Source organism: Alligator mississippiensis, chromosome 12 (assembly GCF_030867095.1).
Source record: "Alligator mississippiensis isolate rAllMis1 chromosome 12, rAllMis1, whole genome shotgun sequence".
Lineage (NCBI taxonomy): Eukaryota > Metazoa > Chordata > Crocodylia > Alligatoridae > Alligator > Alligator mississippiensis.
Window position 1 is genome coordinate 9936429 of NC_081835.1, and position 14727 is coordinate 9951155.

At 38.5% G+C, this 14727-nt stretch overlaps 1 protein-coding gene across 5 annotated transcripts in view; it reads left to right on the forward strand.

The window, feature by feature from the left end:
* Nucleotides 1-14727, forward strand: part of LOC102573404 (contactin-6) — a 223649-nt gene that overhangs the window by 132072 nt on the left and 76850 nt on the right. For 2 of the 5 annotated variants that reach the window (XM_019499811.2, XM_019499814.2), the window contains exons 6-7: nt 4719-4922; nt 7401-7503. In XM_019499811.2, the coding sequence (XP_019355356.1) occupies nt 4719-4922; nt 7401-7503 (307 nt within the window). Of the gene's footprint in view, nt 1-4718; nt 4923-7352; nt 7504-14727 lie in introns of those variants that run through there. The other 3 variants (XM_019499815.2, XM_019499817.2, XM_019499816.2) reach the window with 2 other exon arrangements.

Sequence of the window (14727 nt, forward strand, 5' to 3'; positions counted from 1 at the left end):
ACAGACTTGTTTCCTCTATCAACTCTATATTGCAGTGATGTAATACTAATTATACCAAAGAAAAAACTGTGTCTGTCTCTGCTTCACAGTTTTAAATATATTGATATAATACACTAATATATATATAGTCCCTTGCCATGATTGGGACTCAAGGGACACTGTGTGCTTAAGGGAATCTGCCCAGACTGCCATATCAGGATCACTGATATTAGAAAGGATACATGAATATCTACTTGGTGTTGCAGGCTACAGATATGGGTAATCAGCTGTAAACTATGTAATGCACAGTAGTCAACCATAATAGAAAAAATTATATCAATTTTCTAAGATTGCCTGAGAGGCTGATGCCTAAGGGTTAAGTCACTTAGGAGAGAAGTTAAACATTGTAGAAGAAATTTTACTTTAAACATAAAATGTGTGTGTGTGTGTGTGCGCGCGCGCACACACACGTGTGTGCATACATGTGTGTACACATACATATACACATGTGTGCATGTGCATGTGTGTATACATGTATGCATAATATATATGCATATATATCTACACACATGCATAAATGAAATGTGCATGCATGTGTGGGTACATATACATGTACACTCATATGTATATGCATAATTAAATGTGTGCATGCACATGTGTGTAATATGTATATATACATACACATGTGCACACACACACACACACACACACGTCATTGTGGAATTTTAGCAAAATAAATTCTAAAATATCTGTTTTTCAATCATTCTCTGTAGGCACAGATAGCCATGCCATGCTTTCCAAGTATAAAAATAGCCAAAAGGTTAATATAATTTTAAAATTTTATTTAATTGTATTTTAATTTATTTTATGTAACCTAAGGGTATATTTACTTTCTGTTCCTGCCATAACTTTGGAATGAGCCCAGTGTGCATAATAGGTGTTTTGCTTCAGAAAACTCTCACTGGAACCCTATTGTACTTACCTGACGCCGGCACGTAGCATGAGTTGATTGCACACAGGAGATTGCACACCCGGACCTGTATATAACTTCATTGACTTCAGTGCAATCAATTGCAGGATATGAAGTAAAAATGGAGAGACTGCCCTTTGACCCCTGCTAGTACAGACTTCTATAGCGTGCCCAACATCTAGTGCATGGTTTTTTTTTCCAGAACAGTGACGAACCTTTTTACAGATTATGTGTTATTTAAAAAATACAAATGAATTGTTTCCCTCAGTTTTTAAACCATTCAAATGCTTAGGGTTAGAGGTGCTTTTGCTTTTATTTTGTTATATTTAATGTGGTCTTAACACATCCAGAAAGAGCTGTGTAATCAGATGGCTGTTTACAGCATTTGGGTGGGGGGCATTAGAAAGCAAGGGTTATACTCCCATTTTTAGAGAGAAAGCTCTCTTAAATAATATCATCTGCAAGGAATTTTGAAAGGGCTCCCTTTCCCCTGACATATACAATCCCCTTGTGAATCCTGCCACAATTGCCTAAATGCTTTACTTTTTCTAAAGTATTACTAGGTATCAGCTACTGCCAAGGAGAATAATGGAGTAAATAGATTAACAGATCCCTCTCCTAACTTCAGAAGTTTTGTTTCATTTTTCATTTCCTGGGAGAAACAATCATTGCAGAGGGAAAATCTCAGGTGTGCAGTTCTCCAAACAAGGATAGGAAATAAAATTTAAAAATATATCTACCCTCATCACGGCTGATGACTAAAATGTGTACCCTGACCTATTACACTGTACTACTTTTACAGCAGTGCCTGGAATTCAATAATTCGGAGACAATTCTGACACTGTCACAGATACTCTGGTAACAAGAAGTGTGATTCACACCGCTGTGTTTTTCAGGCATCCTGAAGTTAAACTCAAAACAAAACAGATAGTAGTGACTTTTTTGACCTTCAGTGAAAAACTTGCATATTTTCGGTTTCCAGGCAGTTCATTTTCACTGGATTTCACGAGCCAAGATAATGTCAGCCATCTTCTCTGCGTGTTTAGTGCTCTTCCAAACCACTCCTATCTCCTTGTTCAATGTCATCCTTACCAGATGCTTCACTTAGTTCCCGATAGCAGTATAAATGAAGGAAACCCTAAAAAGGGCAGACATGGTCCCTACACGTGTTCCTTTCAATAATGCATTCATTTAATGACTCTCCTTTAATTGTGATTTACCCACGGTGGAATGAAAGGAAAGCTCATTGTCCAAGTCCTAGTAGCTTAACTGTAGAAGAAAAGATAAAATATTAACAGATATAATTGCCCAGGACAAAATGTAAAAGCTGCTTCTAAATATGGGCCTAGTCTTGTGTCACACCACAAAGGAGGGGGAGGTTGAGCTCCCTAGTTTGGTTCTTGGCTCTCTATGGATGTGATCTGACTCCTGCTGAAGTCAATTAAAATTAAGGTTTCAACTGGCATTGGTGAGCTGAATTAGGCTCTAGGCAAGTGGGGCCTGGGTGTAGGTGACAATGAACCTTCAGTTAGGTGACTGAGAAAAAAAATAGATTGTGAAATTAAAGGCTTGTAGTTATTTTCCAGTTTTGATGGAAAACCTCATCAATAGGCGCTAAGGCAGGAGTGGAACATAGGCATGAAAAGAGATTTAGGCAGGTGCTTGACAATTGAAGCCAACTGGGAAGTCGGTGAAAGAGGAGCCAACTTTCTTTCAATGATCCATTAGGCAATAAGATTGACCTCATTGAAAAATCCTGTGTAGCATGAAGACAGCAGATAGATAGATGGATGGCTTGACAGAGGCTTACTAGGTTTCTATAGAGTTTTTCTTGTATCACACAGAATTCCCCCCTTTCTTTTGAACTATATTATTGTATCCCTGTAGCAAGGATACACTTTTCCATTTCATTCTGAGGGATGCTTTCAAACACTGATATAGGCATTAGTTCAGTGTCCTATCAGAGGCATAACATTCATAATAGTCCTAGTACTCTTTATATCATAGCATCATGGTAGGATATTGTTTTTGTACTGTATGAGAACGATAAGTCACTGAGCTTACTGAACTATCTGCTGTATTTCAGAAAGTAGTTTGGGTTTCTCTTGACAAACATGATAACCTGTCATCTAAACACTAACCAAGTTCAACTCTAAGAAGGGCAATTATATTAAGAAAAAAAGATAAAACGGGGAAAGACTAAAAAAGCCTGAGTCTTGTAGTTGCATTGCTCGTGAAAATCTACCCACACACATTTCTAAGTATTGCATTATTTTATAAATTGCTGTATGCTCTGTGTTTATTGTATATCAAAATAGCCAAGCATAATGGCTAGCAGTAAAACAGAATCTACAGCAGGATTTAGCCAAGTATGGGAAGTGTTTTTGATCCTTCCCTGGAGACATGTCATTTCTAATTATAGTCCTATAATGTTGGAGGGTGACAATGTAAAACTCCACAGAACTACTGGAGTTTACAGACTTATTATCATGCCGCACTGAAACCGTCACAGAAAAACATAAATAATGTTTTTACAATGGGATTGATGATGGCGGAAAATGTGTAGAAATGAAACTGTTGGCAGAACGCTGCTAGCTTATGAATTATACATTTAATTAAGAAAAGCTAAACTGGTAGATTCTGAAACTTCTGATTTACTGTGTTTTATTAAAAATAGAATGTCAATACTACTCCTGCTACCGCTAAACGATGGGAGACGGGGGGGGAAACCCCCCCAAAACTTCCATACTCAGCTGTCAAACTCTAGGCAGAGGGAAAGAGCTGCAGAGGAAGAAACACAGCTAAGACTATGTCTATACTGCTGTGACTGTGGTGCAGTGTTGTAGTAACCAACTTACTGGATACTGAGTTATAGTCACACGGAGCTGTACGGGGGCTGCACAACCTGCCACAAACACAGGATAAATACTCAAGTTAGTAGCTCTTAATGAGCTTTATGTAGGTATGGCTAAATTGCCGTTAGGACCCAAACGAGTTAGTCCAAAACAACCTTTGATCACTAGGTGCATCTCTGAAGTCAAAGCAACAGTACAGTTGGTAGCATAAGACCCAGAGGCAGCAGGAAAGAGGTCATAGAAAAGAGTAAGGAGAATGGAAAGAAAGGAATTTGGAGCAGCATAGGAACTACAGAAGAACAAGAGAAAACCGAAGTATGGAAAATAGAGGAATGATCTCTGGGGGCTTGTAGGGTCTAGTATGTGGCAGCCAAAAACTGCACCTGTTGCTCTCTTTTAAAAATTAGTATAGAAAAAAATTAAATCTCTTGCCCATGGTCTCCCTTTCCCTTCTCTTCTTGGGAATCCAGTAATAAACTAGGAAATCATTTATGGTATTTCCTTTCATGTCATTTAAACAGAATAGAAAGGGCCATCGCCTGGTGTGAAGAATAATAGGCCTGCAAGACATTTAAAAGAACAGTACTAAAAATGGAAAGTACTGAAACATTTTTATAGCATTTCAAGTCATGTGTTTCTACACCTGTTTGAAGGTGGGAAATAGATTAGGTACAGGGGGAAAAAGGGGAGAACGGAGCAAAAATATTATCCAAACTTTTGTGAACTGTGGAAGAGTTTTGGTTTAAGTTCCAAGATGAAACCATGCTTATTTTACCTGAGACAAAATTTGCTCAACCCAGACTGTTACCGTGAGGATGACTGGATGCTTGCAGTGGCTGCATATTGTAATGAGGCACCGATATGGAGCAGGTTACATTGGAAGGGATGCATGATGAGTATTCAATGTTTTCCAGACTTATCCTATGCTTGGATCTTCAACAATAACCCCTTATATGTTCAGGAGGATAGTCGGCGATTTGTGTCTCAAGAGACAGGAAATTTATACATCGCTAAAGTTGAGCCATCTGATGTGGGCAACTATACTTGCATTGTAGCTAACACTAAAGCAGAACAAAGAGTACAGGGTCCACCAACTCCACTCCTTCTGCGCAATGATGGTAAGTTCTTTTAATATGGTTATCTGCAAAAAAGATGTCATAAAACTAATCAAAAGCCTTGTTTGACTTTGATGCCAGCAATTAATCCTAAGGCTCTAACAAATCCCCACTCAATTAGAGCCTGATCCAGCATTGTCCATTTGACATAAGTGGACTTTGGATAGAGGATAAATACATATACAGCAAGACACAACTTCATGTAATTGTAAGAAAGCAAAACGAATGATAGTTCCCCATGTTACTCTTCTTCCTAGGAATATTCATGTTTGGATTTGAATTGGAAACAAAGATTTCTACGTTTAAATTCAAGTCATTGCTTAAATACAAAATCCACCAAGCTGCTCAAGAGTGAGTCACTGAAGTGAGAAAAACACACATACACAAACACCTTTTTAGGCAGCCCTTTAATTAAATGTTCACAGTGGGAAATATAGAACTGGGAAATCTGGTAGCAAAGTTTTTTTTGATGGGCTTGCTCACCAAAATTGCAATCCCTCATGCTGTTTTCAAAGCACTCTGATAAACAGTAACAAAATACCACAGAAAGTTATGTTCCAAGAGTAAATGAAAGTCAACTGTGCATTATAAGATGATAACTGCACTAAAAAATTCTGATGGTATTGTAGGGCTTGTGCAGATGAAATGGGGGCCCTAAATTGAAGCGGTGGGTTTTTAAAAACACTACTTCAATTTAGGGACCTTTAAATTCCCATAGCATGCACACACCTGAACTTATCTCCTCCTCCAGCAGTGGGGAGGGGAGGGCATGCTGCCGATGGGTGGAACGGTCCCTGGACTGTGGTGGTGGGGCTGGTGCTTCCCTCCTTGGCAGCAGTGGCCCCTCCATCCAGGTAGCACCCACCTGCAGACACCTGGCTCGGGTGGTCCTGGGGGACACTGCAGCCATGGAGGGAAGCACCGGGCCCCCACGCAGCTTAGGCAGATGGGCAGGCTCTAGGCCAAAAAAAAAGAAAGAAAGAAAAAGATCAGGCATGCCACTTCTCTTGGGCAGAGCCTGCCTTCCCAGGCTGTTGCCAGGCTGCCTGCATGGGCTTCCTACAGAGCCCCTGAGCTGCACAAAGCCATGGCTGTAAGGCAGCAAACTAAAACTCCTCCAAGGAGTCACTCAAGTCACATAAGACGCATTAGGCTGCTGTATTTTCTACAGCAGCTGGAATTACTATGCAATATGTCACTGATGTGTGCAAACACCAACACCATTATAGTAGTGCAAAAGCATTTACCCCGCTTTAAAGTATTTTGCACACATGCCCCTTGTTTTGTCTACATACAGCCAAGAGCAATTTTTGAGGTGGGTTGTGTTTTGTAAATACCACAACACCCAGAAATATCTCTATAGCCCATGAAGTTAATTACTTGTCATAAAACATGAACAAAAAATGCTACATTCTTCTCTTCTCTTCTTCTGTCTCTCCTCTCCAACCCTTTCAACTTCTTGGTTCCCCCTCTTCAGGCCTCATCCTATCACAGTGGTCCACATCTCTTCTGCTCTTTATTGTCTTCCTATATTTCTTTAAATGTCATTAGGTAAAGCTCAGGGCTGGTCCAAAGCAAACTGAATTAAACAGCAGTCTCCCTGTTAACAACTATAGATGGAGTTTGGTTCAAGTTCCAAGTCAATGATTCTGAAGCCAGATGGAGAATAATAGATGCATACACAATGTTAACCAAATTCTTGTCAAACAAACTAAAAATTGATAATCTTCCATATAGGATTTAGGTGATGATGTATCATCAAGAATTTCTAAATGGATGGGTTATCTTTAATGCAATAATGCCTACAAGTGGGAAATTCAGCTTTAAACGTATGCCCTAAAAATAACGGTTGCAACCTATACCCCTTCCACAAAATTGAACATCCCAACCAGATCCATTCACTATAATTAGATATATCTATCAAATGTACAGAGTTTGTCCCCTTCCCAACAACTCATACTCTGGCTTTCAAAAATTACTCAGAACCTGTATTTGGAACTACATTTTCTAAAGCTTTGAGCTCTGATTTAGGGACATAAAATAAGTAATAAGATTTTCAGAAGGGCTTAAAGGCACAGCAACTCCCATTGCCCCCATCTTTACCCATATCACAAATGGAATATTAATATTAATTGAAAATGTTATGTGTGTTCCTCGTCACTGTTCTCAGTGGGAGTGGTTGGACCCTGACTTCTTTTGAAGATCTGCCTAGAAGTGGAATTGAACCATGAAGAGAGGCTGGAACAAAAGCTGTATATCACTTCATAGGCGAATTCATTTACTGGGTGCTGACCCACAAGTTTTACCCAGAAGCCCAAATCTCTTTTCAGTGATATCCTAGGAAAAACTCTGGTTGATTCCCAAGGGTGGAGGATGAGGCTCTAACATTATAAATAACATCCTTTCTTTTACACTGAAATTCTGTTGTACTAGACAGGTCTGAGGCTCAACTGGAGTGCTAGCTGTTTTGATGTTCAACAGGTGTGATGGGGGAGTATGAACCAAAGATTGAAGTACGTTTTCCAGAAACAACTTATGCAGCGAAGGGTTCATCTGTTAAACTGGAATGCTTTGCCCTTGGAAAGTAAGATTTCATGTTTTTATTTAAACGTTTATTCAAACACTGTTATACAGTAAATTATTCAAACACTGTTATACAGTGAATTATGAATGTTTTTGGAACAGTGGGTCAAAATAGATTTTCATCCATAATGCATAGAATTTGAATGCTGGGTTTTTTGTTTTTGTTTGTTTATTTTTGTTTTTACAATTTAATTAAGATTGTTTCCATGCAAAATGGTCACAATCAAATTAAATCAAATTCTGAACCTTATACTTATTTGATCCAGAAAAGAGCTTATCTAGAGTAGGAGGACTAAGGAAAATCTATTTTTAAGGATAGTTAAGCTTGGGACTAGACATCAAGAGAGGTTGTAGAGCCTTCATTGACAGAGATGTCCATCAGATATGTTTTAAGCATTGGGCAGGGAGATGGACTGGGACCCTTCCAACCCTATTGTCTGTGGTTCTATGGATAGTATTTTCATTGAACATGTATTTTCTTTAGGGAGACCAAAATAACCTCAGATTGTTGACCTCTATTTAGTTTTCGTTCATGTTGACAATCCATTTGAAGAGTGTAGGCTTTTATGTTTTTAAGCTTTCCCAAAGGTTAAAAACCTAACTTGTAGACAATACAACTTAATCAGGTTTTCCTCTGGAAACTACTGTTTCCTAAACATAAATGTATGGTTAAATAACAACTTGACAGTATTTGGAAGAAAGCATCAGATTAATCGACATAAAAATCTAAATAGAAGAGTGTCTTAAAAATTGGTCACTTTTGTCCTATTAGAATATATATATATATATATATTATTATTAGAATATATATATATATTCTAATAGGACAAAAGCAATATATATTTAGGAATATATAGATATTCCTAAATATATAAATATACATTGTGTGTGTAGATGTTTATGTAGATTAATCTGATGCTTTTTTTCCAAATACTGTCAGATTATTTTATATACTTACAGCTATACTCATTTAACGACTTGTTTTAGGAGCAAGAGAGTCATTGTTGGATTTACAGTTCAAGGTTTCATTTGACAGTTCCATCTGGTGCATGCTGAACATATGACAGAAAGAAATACAGATGACATGCAATCATCTAATATAAGAGTGTAAATTATATATAAAAAGTTGCCTTATCTTGTTGAGATAAGGAAGGGCTATATAATGCAGTGCATTGGACTTGCTTCCATTTTAGGTATTTTGTAAAGCGGGTAAATGTGGCTATCAGAAAAGAGGTGTGTCTAAAGTAAGCTCTCTTAAACAATAATGTGTACTCCAAGTAGAACATTTTCAAAAGTTATAGCTATTCAAAGGGTCTTTAATGCACCTTTGCTGCTCCATATACATATATACACACACAAATATACACACACACACACACACATACTACTCCATATATATGTTTGGAGTAGCAAAGATATAGCTCTTCAAAGGATATTTTATGTATCTTTGCTACTCCACACACACACACACACACACTACTCTGTATATATGTTTGGAGTAGCAAAGTTGCATTAAAGATCCTTTGAATAGCTCTAACTAGCTCTGTTTTGTATATGTTGCATATTGCTGGTGCTAGTATTGGCTAGTGAGACATGCATAGCATCACAATATATGACTATATCATTGGGTAGGTAGTAATATGAAAGTGGCAATGTGCATTTAGTTGAACAAATATAAATATATGATCACAGCACTCTTCAGTGCTTAGAGTTGTGGTGGTATGTTACATAACTGGTAAAGAGATGATTTCCACTATTCCTATGTTGCCTCCCTGATTTTTGTTGTTTTTTTTTTAATTCAATACCACATTGTAACTAATGTGAATCAGTGAAAAACACCATTTCAGAACTGACAGGCATGTATGAGCCTAGAAGAGAAAACATTACATGTCAAATGTGTAGACAGGTTTCATAGAGCCAGATTTTTAAAGGTTTCCATGTTCAAAAAGATGTAGATCACAACCAACTGAGTTTTTGAAAAAAACTAGGAGTCTTACCCCCATTGGTGTTACTGGGAATTAGGTGTTTAAAAATTCTGCTTGTTGATCTGTGCCTTTAGGTACTTAAATATGTTTAATACTCTGGCCCATAGTGTTGTCTGTATCCATTAAAATCTTAGTCATATCACCAGTTTTTCCTTGCATACCTTTGTTCTTCCTAAGGCATTATTATCTCTCTAGGGATTCAGAATTGCATTCCCATTATCCGTTTATTTTCTGAATTCATACTGTTAGTCCACTTGGTTCAGCCAATACCATCAGCTGTCACCGCCTCTGTGCTACGAATAATAGAGATTTTCCACATCTAAACAGGCTATATTGGCAACCTGCTGTGGTCTTGGTCTCTAGAAGCTATAAATGAAAGTATTGTCACAGTACAGCATTTTGAGAAGTACTAAATTTCACTTATATGGAAAATAAAATCACGTGTACTTCTTACTGTTCCCAAAGTACATTCGTGGTTTAAGGTACAAGCTGAAGAGACCAGTTTAGGCTGAGCTTAAGTTTGCATTTCCTGACTTCTTTGAGCGTCTCTCTCACCCACCCTGTTGCATTAGTACCAGTTGTTTTCATGTCCCCCAGAGGTATATCTACCTGGTACAATGCAATAACACTGGATTCATCTATATGAGCCATTAACATGCCACAATAAACTCTGGAGCTGTATGAGCTGCAGGAAACCCCTGCACTTAAGCACCCTCATGCCCTAGCCAGCCCCTCTCACTGTTTACATATGCATTTCAGCTCAGTTACTTACTCTGCTGTAAGATAGTAGTGTTCCTGAGAGTACTGTCTTACAGAGGAGTTAATTTAATGCACCCTAATACCAGAGCTCATGTAGACAGTGATGCTTTACTGTGGAGCTAATTAGTCTACTCCGCAGTAAAGCACATGTGTAGATGCGTACACAGAGAGACATTTGAACTTACTTTAAATAAGCTAATTGGGCACCAGATGCAGTCCAGCAATACTAGTTTGATCTACCCAGGCTAACGTATCCATCACAGCTAATCTAGATATACTGCTTCTAGTACCTGAGTAATCTGGGTCTCTCTCCATGGAATTGTATTGTGTTGTATAAATAAACAGACACTAAATCATGATATGAATTAAGCCGCTGATATTCAGGCAATTCTATGATTAGGCACCTCTGGCCAAATTTTCCACCTCCCCAACCCCCATTTTTTGTTGTTGCTTTAGCAATCTAATTTTTTGTTGTAAAAGAATATTGAAAATTTAAATATATACCTGCCTGACTTCAGCATTTCCTATATTGTGGGCACAGCATGTTAACTAGTATAACAATGACTGGGATGTCAGGTGAAGATGTCTATAATCCTGATGGTTGCAAAACTGATCCGTTAAAGAAAAGTAGTTAAAAGAATAATCTTCACCGTGAAGGTTGTGGCCAAGTGCTACGAATAATAGTACAGAACAAATATTTCAAATAAAACGGTTATACATATTATGGCCATTTTTTTTTTAATTTAATAGAAGTGACTTCCTGCTGCCCTGAGTAGATGCTAAGTTCCAGAGAGGAATAAGAGAGGCCTTTCCTATTGGTTAGCTTTATGGAGCTCCCTCCTCGACATGCTGGTTGTTTCAGGTTTTATTCTCAACCTCCTGATTTCCCTCAAGCATTGTATAAGGACCCTGGAACCTGGCACATATTGGGGGATTGCACTCCAGGGACCAGGCAGTTAAAAAATAGGAAATACAAAGATCAGTGTTGCAGAGGCTTTGCCTCTGTTTTGGACCTAGGTCTCAAGAACAAAGAGGGAGATCTGGTTGGAGTTGTCAGAGTTAATCTGTCTCCAGAGGTAATGTATCTTGCTGAGCAACAGCAAGTGTCAAGCAAAAAAAAAGGGAGTGACAAGTACAGCTGCATAATAAAATATGAGTACTAGAAAGAATAATTTACCATTAATTGTAACTAAGAGACTTAATAATTCAGGACTTTGGAGTCTATTAATCTCCTTTTTATTTTCATTAATCTTTTTTTTTAAATGTCGGGATAATTTAGATAAAGTTAATTCAGGCTGATATTTTGTTTTCATAAATAAAAAGAACAATAATTCACTAAAAAGGTAGGCAGATCTGAGTCAGTGTTCTGCAGATGTGAGTGAATGGTAATTCCAATGATACTAACATTGTAATTATTTATGAATACTAGCATAATCTCAGCCTGAATCTACCCACGTGTAAGGCTAATTAACATTGTTGTGCTGAAATTAATAGAGTTTTGCCACATTCTACAAGTTGGAAACTTTATCCTTATAAACCTGAAATACTGAACCAAGCTTGTTGAACTATTTCAGATATCTTGGGTCCTGGGAGTCTTATGAGACTAGGGTTTTTTTCTTAGAGTTTCTGGTAACTCCTACTTCTTGGTGGCCAGAAGCCCACACTTCTGAAATTCCTCTAAATGAAAGAAAATGAGGAATAATTAGGATCTTAAGGAGGAAGTGAACAAGATTTGAAATAACCTTTATTTATTTTTTAAGATGGCATTCACAATATGAGATTAGCTGATCAAAGTCATTAACTATTTCAATAGTTAAAAGCCCCAGCCCTAACAATACCATTTTAGTTATGATTAGGAAGAGGTGAGCATAAAAAGAAATATTATTTTATTCATTTTTCCTCTGACCTTTAAAATAAGTGACAAACATTTGTTTATATTACCTTTTTAGTTGACTGAATGTTGGGGGGGTTATTATTATTTCTTTTTATTTTGCCAGTAATATATCTAAACAATAAGGAAGTGCATGACTGAACAAAGATGTAGTAAAATTATCAAATACTATATGCCAAACTCTCTTGGCTGTCTCGAAGATGGCAACTTTTTGTCACAAAACATCGCATAAGTCATAGAGGCTGAATTGCCAAGAAAATTAAAGGGGACAGAACATCAACTTTACATTATGTTTTCTTAGTGGATGAAGGAGCTGTGGATAGGTTAACTGTTCAGAAAATGTTTGAAGGATAGGATGGTACCTCAAAGCTGGAACAATATATTAGTATCAGTGTATAAGACAAGTTTGAAGGACCTCATAATTAGAGGAGAATTGAATATGGGGATTTTTGGATTTGTATCAAACTGCAGAACAGGCAGGATTCAAAAGTAATTTTCAAATCATGGATCATCTCTTGACAGTGAATCACTCTGAAGAATGCAGGTTTCTGTATATACTTTCAACAGATCATGATGACGCTTTGATTTTTAGATGGAAGATAAATTGGTGCTGCAATGCTTGAAGCCTGTTGGGGAGGAAGGAAACAAAAAGCATGCCTCATGGAGTTATCTTTATGATTAACTGGAAAAGCGAATGCAAGAAACAAAGCACGTAACTTACATCTTGTTTCACCATTTTACAGAGAGAAATTGAGACACAGAGAAGTTACTTGAGGAGCTACCCACTTTCCATAATTCCAGCTGCCAATATTACCTATAGTTAGGGATCTCTATAAATCATGCCAGGAGTGGCTTCTTTAATGTTTTTCATTTTGCTACTTGCCCATCCCTTCCCCCCACCCAATTGGCAGAGGTTTATAATATGCTGTGATTTTTGCTTCGCTGGTAATCAGCAGCAGACAGTCCAGCTGGCAGGGCCTCTCCAGCAATAGGGGCAGGGGTTGGGGGTGGGGGAGACAGTAGAGGAGCCTCTGAGTGCAATTTACAGATATCACTGCCTATAGTAGGCAACCACCAATCCTTTTGGATCATGGTGTGGGCGTAAGTAACCCAGACCTTTGACATGTATGCTTAGTCAGAAATATGGAAGAGTGGAGGCTGCTCAGACCTTCCAGCCCCACTTAGACCACTGAGACAGAATCCAAAGGCCAGACCAAGTCTAGATATTCGGTAGGGGTGTGTGAAGCTGGCCATATTTGATTAGATTCGGCCCGATTTGGGGGACAGAGATTCAATTAGTTGATTTGGGTCACTGTCCTGATTCGATATGGCCAAATCTAAATCTGAAGATTTGATGCCGATTCAGAGAATCAGAGATTTGGCCATAGACACAGCTTTAAAAGTTTTTTCTACATACCTCGAGGTACCAGGTGTGGCCAACAGTGGGCCCAGAAGTGGACTGGAAGTATTTCTGGTCCACTTCCAGGTCTGCCACTGACTACATGGAGAACCCCCCCATGCCCCCTCGGTACAGCGATTAGCCACAGGGGGACCCCAGGTGCCCTCCATACCCAAGAAGCACCAGTCGCTGAGCTGGGGGAAGGGAGGGGTTTCCCGCATGCTCTACGGTAGATCAGAAGTGCTTCTGGTCTACTTCCAGGTCCACTGATGAGCATGCGAGGGACCCCTCCATGGGATGCTCCATCTGCCCCACCATCTCAGCATTCACGAGTTGCCTGGTACCTTGAGGCATGTAGAAAAAACATTTAAAGCTGTGTCTATGTCAGAATCATCGAATCTATTCAGAAGATTAAAGGCTCTCCAGATTCAGCCGACAAATTTGAGCAAATCTCTACTGACTTGAGTCAAGCAACTGAAGCTTCACACAGCCCTAATATTCGGTGCTTTGATTATTTGCCTATCCAGGAATCAAACCCAGGTAATCCATATGGCAGACCAGGATTCTACCACTGAACCACAATAGCAGGGATATTACTTTTATGCCAATATTAAATGTCATGCTTTTGGTCAAAATAAACAAAAACACTAAACATTATTCTTTACTATGGTCTTAGAGGGGTTACTGCAATGAAAAGATCATGGATGATGATGTTAATGATCATGGATTTGGGGGATGGGCTTTCATGCTTTCTAAGCCAGGTTAGTCCCAGTTGACAACGTGTGAGCTGCTGCTGATTTGAGAACAAAAAGCATATACAAGTGAAGTGCTTCTCACAGACCCCGTCATTTATAGCCCCAAACACTCATTTGTCATGGAAGATGGGCTGTATCATCTCATGATAAATGTTCAGAGGTGATGCTATTTGGAAACCATGAAGATATGAAGAACCACATCAACACAGGTGTGGCCTCAACATATATAAGACCCAGGAAACTATATAAACTGCTACTCTGTTAGGTTCTAGTGGCTTTTGAAGTAAAAGATAGAGAAGCTGATTGGCCATCTGAAAACTAGGACCTTATTTCTTAGATACACTGCAGATGGATTTCAGACCATAATCCCAACAGAGACCATAGGTATTCTGGGCCATATTCGTAATTAGCATTTGGCACAAGCTCTTTGGACATA